Source organism: Equus przewalskii, chromosome 13 (assembly GCF_037783145.1).
Source record: "Equus przewalskii isolate Varuska chromosome 13, EquPr2, whole genome shotgun sequence".
NCBI classification, from domain to species: domain Eukaryota; kingdom Metazoa; phylum Chordata; class Mammalia; order Perissodactyla; family Equidae; genus Equus; species Equus przewalskii.
In genome coordinates, this window is record NC_091843.1 from 92,452,989 (window position 1) to 92,467,624 (window position 14,636).

Consider the following 14,636-nt stretch of genomic DNA (forward strand, 5'->3'; position numbering starts at 1 on the left):
ACATGGGAATTTTAACTTTTGTTTTCAGGAAGAAAAAGAAGAAATTAAAAACTTCTTCTTGCATCTGTTTTTCAAGTGCCTTTAGCTCAAAATAATCCTTGCACTTGAGTGGCATATTCTGCCACCCTTCAGCTGTGGGGCTAGATCCGCAGGTCTCCAGGATTAGGCAACAGAGATTCCCTTTTACAGAGAGGAGTGAACAAGGCTAGAAAGAACTGGGTGGGGAAGCGGGAGTCAGGGCGGCTGATGGGACATTGGGTCAGGGAAGGCTTGACACCGAGGTGGATCAGTTCTCAGGAGAGGCCAGAGACCAGGGCCCCGGAGGGAAGGAGACAAGCTGAACCAAAGCTGGGCAACTGAGCATCTTGTTCCAGTTGATCAGTGGGGTCAAGAGTTCAGCTAACCACGGATGAGGTGAAGATGGGGATTTGGAGGCTTTGTGCCTGGTGTTGTCCAGGGTCCACAAGGGGATGTCCCTGACTCTCACTGAATCACATGGGGAAGGGATTTTTTGCAAGACTCAAGGAGTGGAGGATTCCTTTAACCATCGCTGGGTGAAAATTCAACACTGTCACCACACAAAGCCTGACTGAGGAGTGTGAGCTTCTAGAAAGTTCTTCAGCCCTGGCTCGTGAAGGAGTAGAAGGGGAGTGCTGAGGGGAAACCAGGGAGCTGTGCAGGGAGAGGCGACGCTCACGACGACACCCACCGCGACGGGACCGCAAACTGAACCCCGACCTGGACCTACCAGGTCCGCAGGGGAGTGCTGTGGATGGCGGTCTGTGAAGCCCGGGAACAGCCACCAGAGTGCACGGCCACGCCCGAGCGACGCCAAGATAAGGGACGGGTGGCTCAGCGGAGCGCCTCATGAGCCAATCAGAGCACAGCCTGCCATCGCGCCACCCGCAGCCGACCAATGGGAGGGCGTCAGTCTCTATAAAAGCGGGCGCGCCTCCGTCCCGTGCACCGGCGGTCGCGGTCGGCGAGGAGAGCAGCAGCGTTTTGACGCCACTGGGGCTATGGCTCGCACGAAGCAGACAGCGCGGAAGTCCACGGGCGGCAAGGCGCCGCGGAAGCAGCTGGCCACTAAGGTGGCTCGGAAGAGCGCCCCGGCCACGGGCGGCGTGAAGAAACCGCACCGCTACCGGCCGGGCACGGTGGCGCTCCGTGAGATCCGGCGCTACCAGAAGTCCACGGAGCTGTTGATCCGCAAGTTGCCGTTCCAGCGGCTGGTGCGCGAAATCGCGCAGGACTTCAAGACGGACCTGCGCTTCCAGAGCTCGGCCGTGATGGCGCTGCAGGAGGCGTGCGAGGCCTACCTCGTGGGGCTCTTCGAGGACACCAACCTGTGCGCCATCCACACCAAGCGCGTCACCATCATGCCCAAGGACATCCAGCTGGCGCGCCGCATCCGTGGGGACCGCACTTAAGCAGCAGCGCAGTCGCCACTCTCACCCCAAAGGCTCTTTTAAGAGCCACCACCTGCTCAAAAAGGGTGCTGTAAAGCCTGGCGTTTTTACTGGCTGATGCCTTACTGGTTGTGCTGGCTAGGCTCCTTGCTGGGGATTTAAGGAGAGAAAGTCCCAACACTAATGGTGAAGACTGCTTGTCCCATAAGTTAACTTCGGGAGCAGTGCCTGACCCCATGTGGGTGCACTTGTAAGCAGGTGTCCAAACTTAGACTGTTGCAGTGAGAAACCCTGTAACCAGTGTGGTTAACTAGCTGCAGTAGAGGAGCTGTATTGAGAGAAATTGAGTTTTGATGTGAGGACAGAAGTGTGAGGGTAGTTATGTCTCCTTTGGTGCTGATCAGAGTCGTTTATCTTTCAAAACTTTAAGAAGAAACCTAGCACTGGCCAATCCATTCCCTACTGTCCTGTGATATCTGCTCTCAAGGTACTTACAGCCATGTGAAGCAGCTTTGTAGAAGCAGTTAAGGTGGAAGATGCTTCAGTGTCAGCTCAGTGCTGTCGGTATGCAGCAGTTATCCAGTAGATTGAAAAGCGTCAAGCAAATTGGCACACACGACGGATTTGAAGGTTGAAAGTAACTTTCTAAATTTTAAGATGTATATAATGAGTGACATCCTTGAAGGGCCATCCGGAAAGCCTTGTGCTTGGGCACAGCCATATTCTGGTTCAAGTCAGCTCTAACCCTCAACACGGGACTCCTTTCTAAATAAAGTCTTGCGGACATTGTGCCTGTCCTGTGCTTCAGGAAGTCCTTATCTTGGTGAAGTTTTGCTTGATGTTGGAGAGCTAAGCTTGCATGAGCTTCCCCGCTTCCTGCTGTATGGCCTTGGGGGAGAAGGAACTTGGGAGATAGGCTACAGTTGGGGGAACTGGATGTAGATGTGTTCTTGGCAGGGTATGCTGAACCATCATGATAAAAGTTTACTTTTCCGTGGGAGACTAAGCCAGTGGAGGGGCTGGTCCATGTCATTCTCTTCTTTGTATCCAGAATAGGGTCTGGCATTGCACATTCTGCTTGATATTGGTGAGTTTTCCTATTTAAGGGGTGGGCTAGTGAAGGAATGGATGAGGGGGAGATAGAGATGGAAAACTGAGCGACCTGGGGCAGTTGGTGTATGAGGACTGGATTGGTGAGGAGCTAACGGTAGGAGGAAAGAGAAGCAAAAGAAGTGTGGATAAAGGAAGAAAGTAACCAAAGTCCCTCAGGGTCAGGAAATGGATAGTCACTGAAGCCTTTCCAACACACGTGTCCTCACGGGAATCCTCTGCTCAGAACTACTTGGCTCCAAAGCTGGCAGGGCATTGTTGGGGGACCACGTTCTCACTCTCCAGAGAACATTCCAGCCACCGCCCAACACAGTGAAAGCAGGACGAGGAGAGAGCACCACGAGGGGAAATGCCAGGAGTTCTCTCGCTCATGGTGTAGGTGGGGTGGCTCAGTAATTATCAAACAGAATAAGTGAATATCTTCGTCTGAAGCAGACCATAACTGCGTGAGTGTTTCTCCACTTAAGAGCTTTCAGGTGTCTGTAAGGAGAACCAATTTAGTATCAGCTGGAAGATTCAAATAGCTTTATGAAAGTATAAAACTACTACAATTAAGACATGAGCTTGTCTGTTTCTGCCCATCCTAATCACGTGGGAGATGAAACTGCAGTGTGCACATTTGTTTGCCTTGTGCCCAAGTCTTGGGACAGTGCATGCTCCACGGAGCCGGCCTGAGGGTGTGGTGCTTATGAGAGGGACAAACCATTCCATTAGGAAATCAGGAGACCCGGCCACAATCACTGGGGACGTTCACACAGACAGCAATGTGTTTGATAGGAAAACGCACACACATGGTAGAATTGAACAGGAAAGCCGGCATGATGAGATAGTGGTTAATGGCAGAAGGGGGCAGACAGGGGCAGGGGGGATGTTAATTTTCCTATTCTTGATATCTTATGCATGCTATATTCTGGTGCATGCCTTTACTATTTAATAAGAGAAATAAATCAAGTGTCTGTCTTTCTCTTTATGCTCCTTGTGGCTGTGAATACATACCCTGATTTTTGCAGGGGGCAGGAAGGGTCCTCAGTGCCTGAGATATTGTCTGCATTCCAAAGAAAAACGTGCTTCCCTGAAAGAAAGGACGAACATGGAGAATCTAGCAATCTATGAGGGAATGAGATTCCTGGTTTGGGAGCCCCACGGGACAGGCCGTCATGGAGGGGCCGGCATAGCAGGTGCATTAGTGCATTCATGAGGGCCCTGTGGGGCTGGTGCTCCGTGAGGGGACAGACTTAAGTAGCTGGGGCTGCACCTGGACTGGGGCGCAGCGGGGAGCAGGCATGGCCTCTGCTTCTAGAACTTGACTGGAGAGGCAGGAGGAATCAGGGGACATCCTCTCAGCGTCACTCACTGACCCTTCTTAGGGGACAACTATTTCTTCATCTTCTGCCAGCCCCACTGTCTGCGATCCCCAGCCATCCCACTGGGGCCATCCTGCAGTCTTTCCAGGAGATGCTCTCTTCTTACCTGAGTCTGTGGCCCAGGTGTGTACCCCTGCCCTGAGCTGGGCCGTGAGCCTTTGGGCATAAGAACGTCAGTAACCAGCACAGAGGATGCGGTCTTGTCCTGTTCCCGGCACGGAGCTCCCAAAACCCCTGGACTCTCCTGTGATGAGAGCGATAAAGGGGTCTTGACAGTCACAACAAGCCCCTGTCAACCACACCTGAGCTTATGCTAATGAGAAGATTCTGGACAGCCCCCTGAGGATGGGGCTGGTCGCCAGGGGAACCAAACACGTGATTAGAGGCTGGAGCTTTCAGTCCCACCCTGGAGCCCCGGAGAGGAGAGGGGCTGGAGCTTCAATGGACCACCAGTGGGCCATGATTTGATCAGTCTGTATGATGGAGCCTCCAGAAGACCCAAAAGGACAGTTCCAAGAGCTTGTGAGTCGGCGGGTGCCTGGAGGAGGGCAGTGTGCTCGGAGAGGGCCTGGGAGCTCAGAGCCCTTTCCTGTGCCTGCTCCATGCGTCTCTGCATCTAGCTGTTCCGAGTTATATGCTCTGACAATAAACCGGCGATCTGGCAAGTGAATTGTTTCCTGAGTTCTGTGAGCCGCTCCAGCAAACTGATCCAACCAGGGAGGGGTTGGGGAACCTCCGATCTGGAGCTGGTGGTCAGGAGCGCAGGTGACACCCGGACGTGGAGCTGGCATCTGGAGTGGGGCACTCACGGGACCAAGCCCTCGACCCCTGGGGTCCAGTGCCATCTCCAGGTGGACACTGTCAGAACACAGGTAAGTGGTGGGACTCCTGCTGCAGTTGCAGAACTGCTTGGAGTGGGGGAAGAACCCTCACATTGGTGATCAGAGGTGCCAGAGGTGAAATGGAGAATTGAGTGTAAAGGAAATCACAGAAATGCATTTTTCCACAGCAACAGCCATCTGCACACCCAGGAGAGAGGCCTCAGAAGGAAGCAGCTTGCTGAAGTAAATGTCTGTGGTTTGAGCCCCTAGTTTGGGGTATTAGTGCCACAGCCCAGGCTGACCATAGACTATCATTATAATTAAAATTAGCTTTAGTATTAGTTCTTGCTGTCCCTCTCACCAGAGGTGGGTTTTCAGATTTGGGGACAAGCGAGACTTTGACTTTGATTCTGATGGATAAAAGTCGGAAAGCGTGAGACGCTGGAGCTGTTGCTGTGGCATCCATTGTCGTGTGAAAAAGGCCGGAAGAAAACAGTGGGCACTGAGAGAGAAGAGGCGGGCGGTGAAGAGATGGAGGAGCCTGGCCCTGGGCACCAGGATCTCGTTGCCCCCAAGGCCCCACTGCGTGAGATCCCGATGTCCTGTAACAGACGTGCCGTACTTATGAATCCAGTTCTAACTGGGGTTTCTGTCACTTGCAACCCAGAGTCCTAGGAAATGAAAGGTGACAGATGGCGGCTGCACCGGTTTGTTCTAACATTTGGACCTGAAGAAGACGAGAGCTTGGAACGCATTCGAACTTGAGCACAGGGATCCCAGTGCCCAGGGCCGCCCCCCCCACCCCCCCCGCCCGGGAAGGGCAGAGGTATATAAGCCTTTAACTTTAACCATTTAACATGCCAGCTGCTTCCTTTGTTGGCTCCCAAATGCACACGAAATGCAGTTTTCTCCTCTCAGTCTGTTTTGTTTCAGTTCAATTCACAGGCCCCAGTCACTGAATCTAAGACCCTTAGAGTTTTTCCTCCCCTATAGAAGCATGTAGAGGCAAATTTTTTTTCTTCCTCTCCCCAAAGTATACATAGTTGTATACTCTGCTGTGGGCCCTTCTAGTTGTGGCATGTGGACGCTGCCTCAGCATGGCTTGATGAGCGGTGCCATGTCCACACCCAGGATCCAAACTGGGAAACCCTGGATCGCCAAAGCGGAGCACTCGAACTTAACCACTGGGCCACTGGCCAGCCCTGTAGAGGTAAATCTAATGATGTCTGGGGTTTGCTGGAAAAAAAAAAAAACTCCTTCAGCCAAGACCAAACAACAGGACAAAAGAAGCAAATCTAGTGAACTGCTGATTGCGGCAATTTATATATGGGATCCCTTGCTCTCTCGAGTGTTTCTTTGAAAATTTATATTAAGGTTTTAAAAATTCTATGATTCAGTTTTAAAGTTGGAAGAAACCCTCAGCCCAGAATCCCCTCACGGCTGTGAAGGACCCGCAGAGGAGCTCAGGGACTTTGGGGGAAGGGGTTAGGATTAGCCTCCGTGTGGACTCCTGGAGCGCGTCGTCCGCCCGGTCCCCAAGCCCGGCGCAGGCGCACCCAGGGCTGAGCGGCCGACTCTGGCCTAGGTTTGTTTTAGTGGGGGAGCCACCCGGAGACACCCCGCCGGGCGCGCGGGGGGAGCCGTCCACACCGCAGGCCCTGGAGTTCGCCCCCCTCTGTTTCTCCGCCTCTTGCGGTGGCCAGAGCCTCAGTTTCCACATCTGTTCTCTCCTCCGGATTAGGACTTAGGGTGCGCGCAGCCACTGGCCAGGGTTAGGTCAGGGTTGGGGGGCAGCGACCCACTGAAACCACCTCAAGCGCTGGCAAGACCCCCGAGGGCGAGCCTGCCCGGTGGCCCTCCCGGGACCCGATGCTGCCCCCTCCGCTCGACCCGGAGCCGACCACAAGCGGGCCCCCCCGGGAGCCGCGGCCTCCTGCGGCCGCGCCCCCCTCCGCCGCCCCCCACCCGCGCCCGCCCCTCCCCGACGGCAGGGCCCCGCCCCCCAGGACACTTCCCTCCGCCCCGACCCCGGCCAGGTCCGCGCCGCCCGCCGGTCCGTCCCTCCAGGGGCGCCCGCCCCGTCCCCCGGCTGCCGAGAACCCCCTCAAACCTCCCGCACCCGTCCCCACCCCATAGGGGCCCCGCCCCGCTGACGCCACAAAGCCCGGCGGCCGCCCGACGCCTCCGGGGTCCCGGGCGTGGGCGCCCGGCGGGCGGCGCAGGGCCAGGAGCGGCGCGCCCCTCTCTCGGGTGAGTACGGGCCTCTCCCCGCGAGTACCGCCCCCTTCCGATGGGTACCGCCCCTCTCCGGTGGGTACCGGCCCTCTCCGGTGAGTACCGCCCCCTTCCGGTGAGTACCGCCCCCTTCCGGTGAGTACCGCCCCTCTCCGGTGGGTACCGGCCCTCTCCGGTGGGTACCGCCCCCTTCCGGTGAGTACCGCCCCTCTCCGGTGGGTACCGCCCCTCTCCGGTGGGTACCGCCCCTCTCCGGTGAGTACCGCCCCCTTCCGGTGAGTACCGCCCCTCTCCGGTGGGTACCGCCCCTCTCCGGTGAGTACAGGCCTGGGCGGCGCGCGCGGGGCTCAGGTCGGGCCGCGCACCCCCGCCCGAGTAGACCTGGCGGCCCCGCTTTGAAGATGGTTATAAATTGAAATCGGTCCGGGCGACTGGTTTAGCCCGCGTTTACGGAGAACATTCCAGGGCCCACGGCGGCGCGGCACCGTCACTGACCCGGAGCCCCCGGACGGCTGCTCGCCGGCCTGAGCCAGGCCCCGGGCCCACCGGACCGCCCTGCTCTCCTGCGGCCTCTGTTGGGTGGGCGGCGGTGCTCGGAGGGAGAGATGCCCCAGAGGGTCTGCGCAGTCAGCCCCAGTCAAGGGGAACGGATGTCGAGGGCTCAGGCGTGTGGGGAATCCAGACGCCATCGCCTGGGGTGACCGCAGAGAAGGGGACCTGAGCAGTGCTTTAGTTCAGAAATATGTCCAAATCCAACCTCCCACTCGCCCTAATCGCCACACGAGCCATGCGTAGGGGATGCTTGGGATCTCCACGGGATGAGGTCGTGGGTATTTGCGTGCCCATGTGTGTGCATACACAGGTGCACGTGTGTGCCTGGGTGCATGTGTCTCTGTGTATGTGCATGCAAGAGCGTACATGTGCGTTTATGTGTGGTGTCGTGTGTATGCACATACATGTGCAAGCTATTTGTGTATGTGTTCAAATGTTTCATGTGGTGTGTGTTTGTGTGCATGCATGTGTTCATGCATGTTTTGTGTGGTAGATGTTTGTATGTGGGCTGCATGTATATGCATGTGGTGTGTGTATGCATGTGTTCACGTGTGCTCATGTGGTGTGTGCATGCTTGTGTTCACCTATGTTCATATGGTGTTTACACGTGTGCATGCGTTTGTGTGGTGTGTGTGTTTGCACGTGTGCAGGCATGCACATTCTTGTCTTTTCTGCACTGCAGCTCATCAAGGAAAACCAGAGCTGGACAGTAGTTAGAACAGTAATAGATTTATTCAGGACTGTTGCAACAGGGGAAAAGACAGCCCAGCATAGACCTGGGGTTCTGCCTTGAACCCCGTATACAGCTCAACTCTGAATGCAGACCTGCCAGTGGGGATCTAGACCAAGGAGCAGGGTGGGGGTCAGTGATGGGAAATTACCATGAGGAAACATCGGTGGGGGGCAGTTCTGGCGAAATGCCCTTGGCAGGATTCTTGCTAAACTTGGACGATGCAGAGACTGACTCGAAGGCCAAGGTCCAGTCGGAAAGTTCGCGGAGACTGAGCAGTTTGGTCAAGCAGAGGACCTTTGCCAGCCCTGCTCCTGTTGGGAGAGAGATTTTTCCCCTTCAAATCCCCTTTCCTTTGTTGCACGGGCATTTTGTTAGAGAAACTGATTCTGACACTTGTTAAACTGGTAAAGAAGAGTTTTTTCCAGACCCTCGCAACAGTGGAGGGAGATGGGGCTCCTCTCCCAGTGCAGCTGAGACGGGGGTCTACAGCCAAGGAGCAGGGTGGGGGTCAGGGATGGACGGTCACTGAGGCCACCTGGGGAGGGGGCTTCTTGCTGAACTGGCCCAGCGGGATTCCTGTTGGGAGAGCCAAGGACACGTTCATCAAAGGTGGGGGAAGAGTAACCAGAGCAGACATCACGGTGTTGGGGACTCTAAACCAACCAGCAGGATTCTCCCCAAAGGAGGCAGGCTGCTCAGAAAGCCTGCAGGTTCCACCCTGGAGGGGGCCTTTGCAGGCTTCCAGGGAGGCCTTCGTGCCTCTTACTGAAGAGGGTCAACACGGCAATTCGGGAAGCCCTGACAGGACCCTGTCCTCAGCCCCGTCTGCAGAGGGCTCTGTGAGAGTGCCCAGGAGGCCCTGCTCCAGGCAGCGGGTGTGCGGGATGCTCTGTTCCTTCCTCAGGAGCCATGGATGCCGTGGAACTGGCCAGAAAGCTGCAGGAGGAGGCCACGTGCTCCATCTGCCTGGACTACTTCACGGACCCCGTGATGACCGCCTGCGGCCACAACTTCTGCCGCGAGTGCCTCCGGCTGAGCTGGGAGAAGGCCAGAGGCAAGAAAGGCCGGAGGAAGCGCAGGGGCGCCTTCCCCTGCCCCGAGTGCCGCGAGCTGTCCCCCCAGAGGAACCTGCGGCCCAACCGCCTGCTGACCAAGGTGGCAGAGATGGCGCGGCAGCACCCCAGCCTCCAGAGCAGGGACCTGTGCACCCTGCACCAGGAGCTGCTCAAGCTCTTCTGCGAGGACGACCAGAGCCCCATCTGCGTGGTCTGCAGGGAGTCCCGGGAACACCGGCCCCACAGGGTGGTCCCCGTCGAGGAGGCCGTGCAGGTGTACAAGGTGGGCCTGGGAGGCCGGGACGGCCGAGGAAGCCCGGGTGGGTGTGTCAAGGAGTGTGTCAGTCGGGCCGGGGGCAGCTGTGGTGACAAACGGCCCCGTGGGGAGCACCGCACGGTGGAAGTGTCTGCACGCTCCCACGAGAAAGCAGACAGCTGGCTGGCCAGCCGGGCATCGCCTCCACAGGGATTCGCGAGTCCAGGCTGAGGAAGGCCCTGCCCCAGGCCCGTCCGCATTCCCTGGTGGCCACCTGTGGCCCTCTGTGTGGGCCAGCCGGGCAACAAGCTGACGGGGGTCCAGCCTTTCTCCTCCACCCATTGAGGTTCTCCCGCTGGGGGCCCAGAAATCAGATGGAGCAGAGACAGACCAACAGGAAAGGCAAACCACTTAACATGTACGGGCGGCACGTCACGTGGGGAAACGCAGTGACAGAACAGGGACTCAGGACTGGGGCTGACCTAGCATCTCAAGGGGGACGGTGCCTCGAGAGAAGTGACAAGACCACACAGTTGTGGGCCCCACGGCCACAGACAGGGAGAGTGTCTCCGTCCATTCCCGCTGCCGTGACAGAATACCAGAGACGGGGCGGCCGATGAACAGCAGGAGCTTACTGCCCACGGTCCCGGAAGCTGGAGGTCCGAGATAGGGCGCCACGTGGCCGAGGGACAGCCGCATCCGTTCCTACACGGCCGCCTTCCCGCCATGTCCTCACGCGGTGGAGGGACGAGTGGGCTCAAGGGATCTCTGCTGTGAGGGCACTGATCCCATTCCTGAAGGCCCCACCCTCACAACCTGGTCACCTCCTGAAGGCCCCAACTCCTAACACCGCCGCCCTGGGGTTGGCCTTTAAGCATGAGTTTGGGGGCACAAACCTGCAGACCTCAGCAGAAGGTAGACATTTCAGGGAAACTGACAGAAGTGAGAGGTTCCCAGTGCAGGTCCATTTCCCTGCTGACTCTCCCTCTCCTTCACGGCCCCAGAACTTCCCCACCCCTCATTTCTCAGAAGTTTCTGCTTCTGGTCGGATAAGGGGAGCCCCGGGAAGGCATCTGGGTGTTTGCTGGCTCTCACGGGACTCCAGTTCCAAATAATCCTCTTGCCCACGGGGCACATTTTGGGGTGAGGTACTTCCATCCCATACAGCCCCCTTAGGCTGATCTCTGGTTGGATGGAGCCTCAGAAGGCACCGTGCAGCCGCCAGGTGTGGAGGGGCCTGACCCCTCTCCCGCGGGCTGTGTCCCACAGTCGAGGCTGGAGGAGGACATGGAGCACCTGCGGCAGGAGATGACGGCGACGGGGAAGCTGCAGGCCAGGGAGGAGCAGACCTTGGCAGAGTGGCAGGCAGGTGCTGGGGGCGGGAGGCTGGGCCAGGCCCCAGGGCACCCTCAGGGCCTCCTGCGGGACTGTCGAGGTGGGAGTCACTGCCGTGTGTGGATAAGAGCACGGGACCCGGAAAGGGGACGCATGCCCACGTGGTGGAGTTCCTGCCAGAATCAGGACTGGGCACATGGGCTGGGCCGACTGGCCGTTTTGGAGATGCAGGGAGGCTGGCACGTGATGCTCCACAGGCGTGTCATGGGGAGGAGACCTCTGCACAGCCCCAGGCTCCCACCCTGCTGGGTTTGCTGGTTTTCTGTGGATACCGGGGCCCTGGGGAGATGTGCCAGTGTCCCCGGAGCATCCCTCTAGGCTGGCGGGTGCAGTAGGGCAATAGGGAAGCGGACATGGACATGGGCAGCGTGTCTGGGCGGCACCTTATCTGGGGACCCCTTCCCCCCAGGAGAAGGTGAAGGAGCAGAGGGAGCGCATCGTGGCAGAGTTTGAGAAGATGGGCCTCTTCCTGGTGGAGGAGAAGCAGCGGCTCCTCCAGACCCTGAAGGACGAGGAGGAGGAGACGGCAGTCAGGCTGCGGGAGAGCACGGCTGCGCTGCAGCAACAGAGCCACTGCCTGGAGATGCTGCTGCTGCAGCTGGAGGACAGGAGGGAGCGCGAGCCACTGCAGATGCTGCAGGTGAGGGGCGCACCTGCCTGCTGGCAGGGTGGGTGTGGGGCCTGCGTCCCAGCCCAGGTGTGGTCCACCTGCAGGAACGAGACAAGCAGGGAAGGCTGCGTCTCAGCCAGCTTGGGCTGTGTAAACAAACCCCACACCCTGGGGCTTGAACCACGATGATATTCATTGTCTCCCAGTTTGGAGGCTGGAGGTCAGAGGCCCGGGTGAGGGCAGGGCTGGTTCTTCCTGAGGCCTCTCCTTGTCCTCACATGGTCATCCTTCCGTGTGTGTGTCCTCATCTCCTCTTCTTATAAGGACACTAGTCATGTGGGATCAGGACCCACCATGACCTCACTTTACCTTCATCACCCCTTGAAAGGCCCTGTCTCCAGATACAGTCTCATTCTGAGGTCCTGGGGGCTCCAACCTAGGCATTTAGGGGACATGATGCAGCCCATGATAAGCTCCAGTCCTACAGCCCTGTGTCCTGCATTCCCTTCCTCGCCCAGCAAGGTGGCCTGTGGGCAGCTGTCATCCATGTGGTGATTTGGGGCAGGGACACACTGGCCCAGACAGACACCCGCGACTTCACGGGCAGGAGCGAGTCAGGCATCCCCACCTGAAGGTGATAGAAGTGGGGAGGAGCAGCTGGTCAGCCAGGGATGGGCTGCACGCCGCAGCCCTGGACGGGGTTCTGGTGCCGACAGTGGGTAACTGGCCCTTCGAGTGTATGGAGTGATGGAATCCACAGCAGAGAACACGTCTTCATACACACACACACACACACACACACACACACACACGCACGCACATGCATTTATACAGCTGAAGCGAATGCCACAAGCAGGGTACCTATGCATCCTGGTCTGCCTTGATGGCCCCCATTGTCCTGACACCCTGGGACATCCCCGAGAAGTGTCCTAGATTACAGATCACACACTCGTCCTCACTTTGGGGAATATTTTGTCTTCTAGTAAAATGCAACCTGTTTGCAACCCACTGACTTCTGACCCTCTTAAGGCCTGTGGCCTGCAGTGACCAGGCCCGCTTGGTGTCCCCACCTGTCCTGTCGGGAGCAGGACAGCCGCCCTGCGTCCTCGCTCATGCAGGGAGAGCAGGAGGCCTGGGTGGCTTGGATGCATGATTCCTGAGTGTGGCCTGGAAGCAGGGTCATGCTCTGGAAACTGCAGACAAGACCACAGCATGGCATCATGACGCCCTTCCAGCTCTGCAGGCCAGAGTGTGGACACGGTGCTCGGGAATGCCCTGGCTTCCTAACGAGGCCTCACCCATCTCTCTCCCTCCCTTCTGTCCTTCGCAGGACATGAAGGACCCCCTGGGCAGGTACGTGGCCACCCCTGGTGGAGGCAGTTATGGGTACAGGGAGGGCTCCACGTGGGGCCAGAGGGGACAGTGAGCCCTGTGTCCACTGGAGGAAGAACAGCCTGAGTGTGCAGTACCCGGAGGCCACCCCCACCGTGCTGAGGACGGTCTGCAGGGTCCCTGGGGAGATAGAAGTGCTCAAGAGCTTCCAAGGTAACCGGGGCCCAGCTCTCTAGCAACATCTGGCCCAGCTCCCAGCCACTCAGGAGGAGCCACCAAGGGGGTTGTGACCACACCACCCAGTGCCCAGTCGCCCAGCCCCTCTCCCCGGCACCCGCAGTGTGGACCGCAGCTGGGGGTGGGATGGCGCAGTGACCCCGTGTCACAGCTGGACCCAGCAGAGGGGAGGCCTGGGGGGATGGGGAGAATCGGGGTGATTCAGGCCCCTTCTCCCCACGGCCCTGGGCCTGTCTGCAGAGGACGTGGTGCCCGACCCTGCTACAGCGTACCCCTACCTCCTCCTGTACGAGAGCCGTCAGAGGCGCTACCTGAGCGCCCCGCCGGATGGCACGCCCCGCGGCACGGACAGGTTCCTGGCCTACCCCTGCGCCGTGGGCCAGCAGGCCTTCTCCTCAGGCAGGCACTACTGGGAGGTGGGCATGAACCTCACCGGAGACGCACTCTGGTCCCTGGGCGTGTGCAGGGACAACGTGAGCCGGAAGGACAGGGTCCCCAAGTGCCCTGAAAATGGGTTCTGGGTGGTGCAGCTGTGCAGAGGGAAGAAGTGCTTGCCTGCACTGCCCCCCTCGACGCCCATCATGCTGGCCGAGCCCCCCAGCCACGTGGGCGTCTTCCTGGACTTCGAGGCCGGGGAGGTGTCCTTCTACAACGCAAAGGACGGCTCCCATCTACACACCTACTCCCAGCCCACCTTCCCTGGCCCCCTACAGCCCTTCTTCTGCCTCGGGGCCCCCAAGTCGGGCCAGATGGTCATCTCAACAGTGACCCTGTGGGTGAAGGGATAGGGGTGCTGGCCAGGGAGCACAGGCGGCCCTGGTTTCTCCGGAAGGTGAGGTGGTCCAGCTTGGCAGGGGCCGCCTGCCTGGCCTCTCTGAGGTGGAGCTGTGAGAGCCATCGCTGGGCAGGGTGGTTTCACAAGGCCCAAATATAATTGTGATTCAAGCAGTTAAACAGAGACTGTGTTCATAGGCACTTCGTAGAGGAAAATTCCAGAAGCCCCCAAGTTTGATAGTTGACTGACTTCTAAATACATACAGAAAACCAGGCCAGTGTGTGCAGTTTTCTTTAGCCATTTCTACCCCCCACCCCTGCCCGTTGGCTCCTCTGGGGTCCAGTTATTGTGCATAGAGCCAAGGGCTCCTGTGTCCACTTTCTTTGTCATCCAGAAATTCCATGGTTGGGTCCTTCCAAGGGGGAAGCGGGAGAGTGAGACTTCAAACTGCACCCCTAAAAGCCTCAGGGCGCCCACTCCATCCTTTTCCACCCCCCTGAAGTTGCCCCTACGGGGCGAAATTCAAAGGAGGTAAGGATCCTGGAGGGGTCGCGTTCCTGCCTTTCACTCCCTCTCCACGTGCCCCACCCCCCGCAGTTTCAGGCGCATTAGTAGCCCTGAAACGGTCACTAGCACCCCAGAATGCCTCAATACTCCTGTGCCAACAAGGTCGGAGTCCCTGCGAGCTGAGCCCCTCACCCCGTTCATCTCGATCGTGCCCAGCCCAGGGGCGCGCGTGGGACGGCTAGGGG

At 58.3% G+C, this 14,636-nt stretch overlaps 2 protein-coding genes and 1 long non-coding RNA gene across 5 annotated transcripts; 2 read left to right on the forward strand and 1 right to left on the reverse strand.

Annotated features, from left to right (window-relative positions):
- The first annotated feature begins 876 nt into the window (after positions 1 to 876).
- Positions 877 to 2,204, forward strand: H3-4 (H3.4 histone, cluster member). The gene has a single exon (XM_008535107.2). It carries the CDS (start codon positions 1,020 to 1,022, stop codon positions 1,428 to 1,430), a length of 411 nt encoding a protein of 136 aa, XP_008533329.1. The 5' UTR covers positions 877 to 1,019; the 3' UTR covers positions 1,431 to 2,204.
- Positions 2,205 to 4,619: 2,415 nt separating this feature from the next.
- Positions 4,620 to 14,157, forward strand: TRIM17 (tripartite motif containing 17). Of its 3 annotated transcripts, none has more exons than XM_070569964.1 (7): positions 4,620 to 4,755; positions 9,129 to 9,562; positions 10,805 to 10,900; positions 11,340 to 11,570; positions 12,871 to 12,893; positions 12,985 to 13,085; positions 13,350 to 14,157. In XM_070569964.1, exons 2-7 carry the CDS (start codon positions 9,134 to 9,136, stop codon positions 13,895 to 13,897), a joined length of 1,428 nt encoding a protein of 475 aa, XP_070426065.1. In that variant the 5' UTR covers positions 4,620 to 4,755; positions 9,129 to 9,133; the 3' UTR covers positions 13,898 to 14,157. The 3 variants fall into 3 exon arrangements, with proteins under 3 accessions (XP_070426065.1, XP_070426064.1, XP_070426063.1); XM_070569963.1 differs by lacking the exon at positions 4,620 to 4,755 and adding an exon at positions 4,935 to 5,914; XM_070569962.1 differs by lacking the exon at positions 4,620 to 4,755 and adding an exon at positions 6,858 to 6,954.
- On the reverse strand, positions 8,396 to 8,800 carry LOC139075207 (uncharacterized). The gene is made up of 2 exons (XR_011525374.1): positions 8,652 to 8,800; positions 8,396 to 8,535 (listed from the first exon to the last, which is right to left on the reverse strand). It is a non-coding gene; the product is annotated as an uncharacterized lncRNA (long non-coding RNA).
- Positions 14,158 to 14,636: the final 479 nt, after the last annotated feature.

Bases quoted from the DNA above. Each gene is read 5' to 3' on its own strand.
- H3-4 (XM_008535107.2), top strand. From the start codon at position 1,020: ATGGCTCGCACGAAGCAGACAGCGCGGAAGTCCACGGGCGGCAAGGCG.
- TRIM17 (XM_070569964.1), top strand. From the start codon at position 9,134: ATGGATGCCGTGGAACTGGCCAGAAAGCTGCAGGAGGAGGCCACGTGC. The intron at 10,901-11,339 runs GCAGGTGCTGGG...CCTTCCCCCCAG, and splicing joins AGACCTTGGCAGAGTGGCAG to GAGAAGGTGAAGGAGCAGAG. The intron at 12,894-12,984 runs GTACGTGGCCAC...TGTCCACTGGAG, and splicing joins ATGAAGGACCCCCTGGGCAG to GAAGAACAGCCTGAGTGTGC.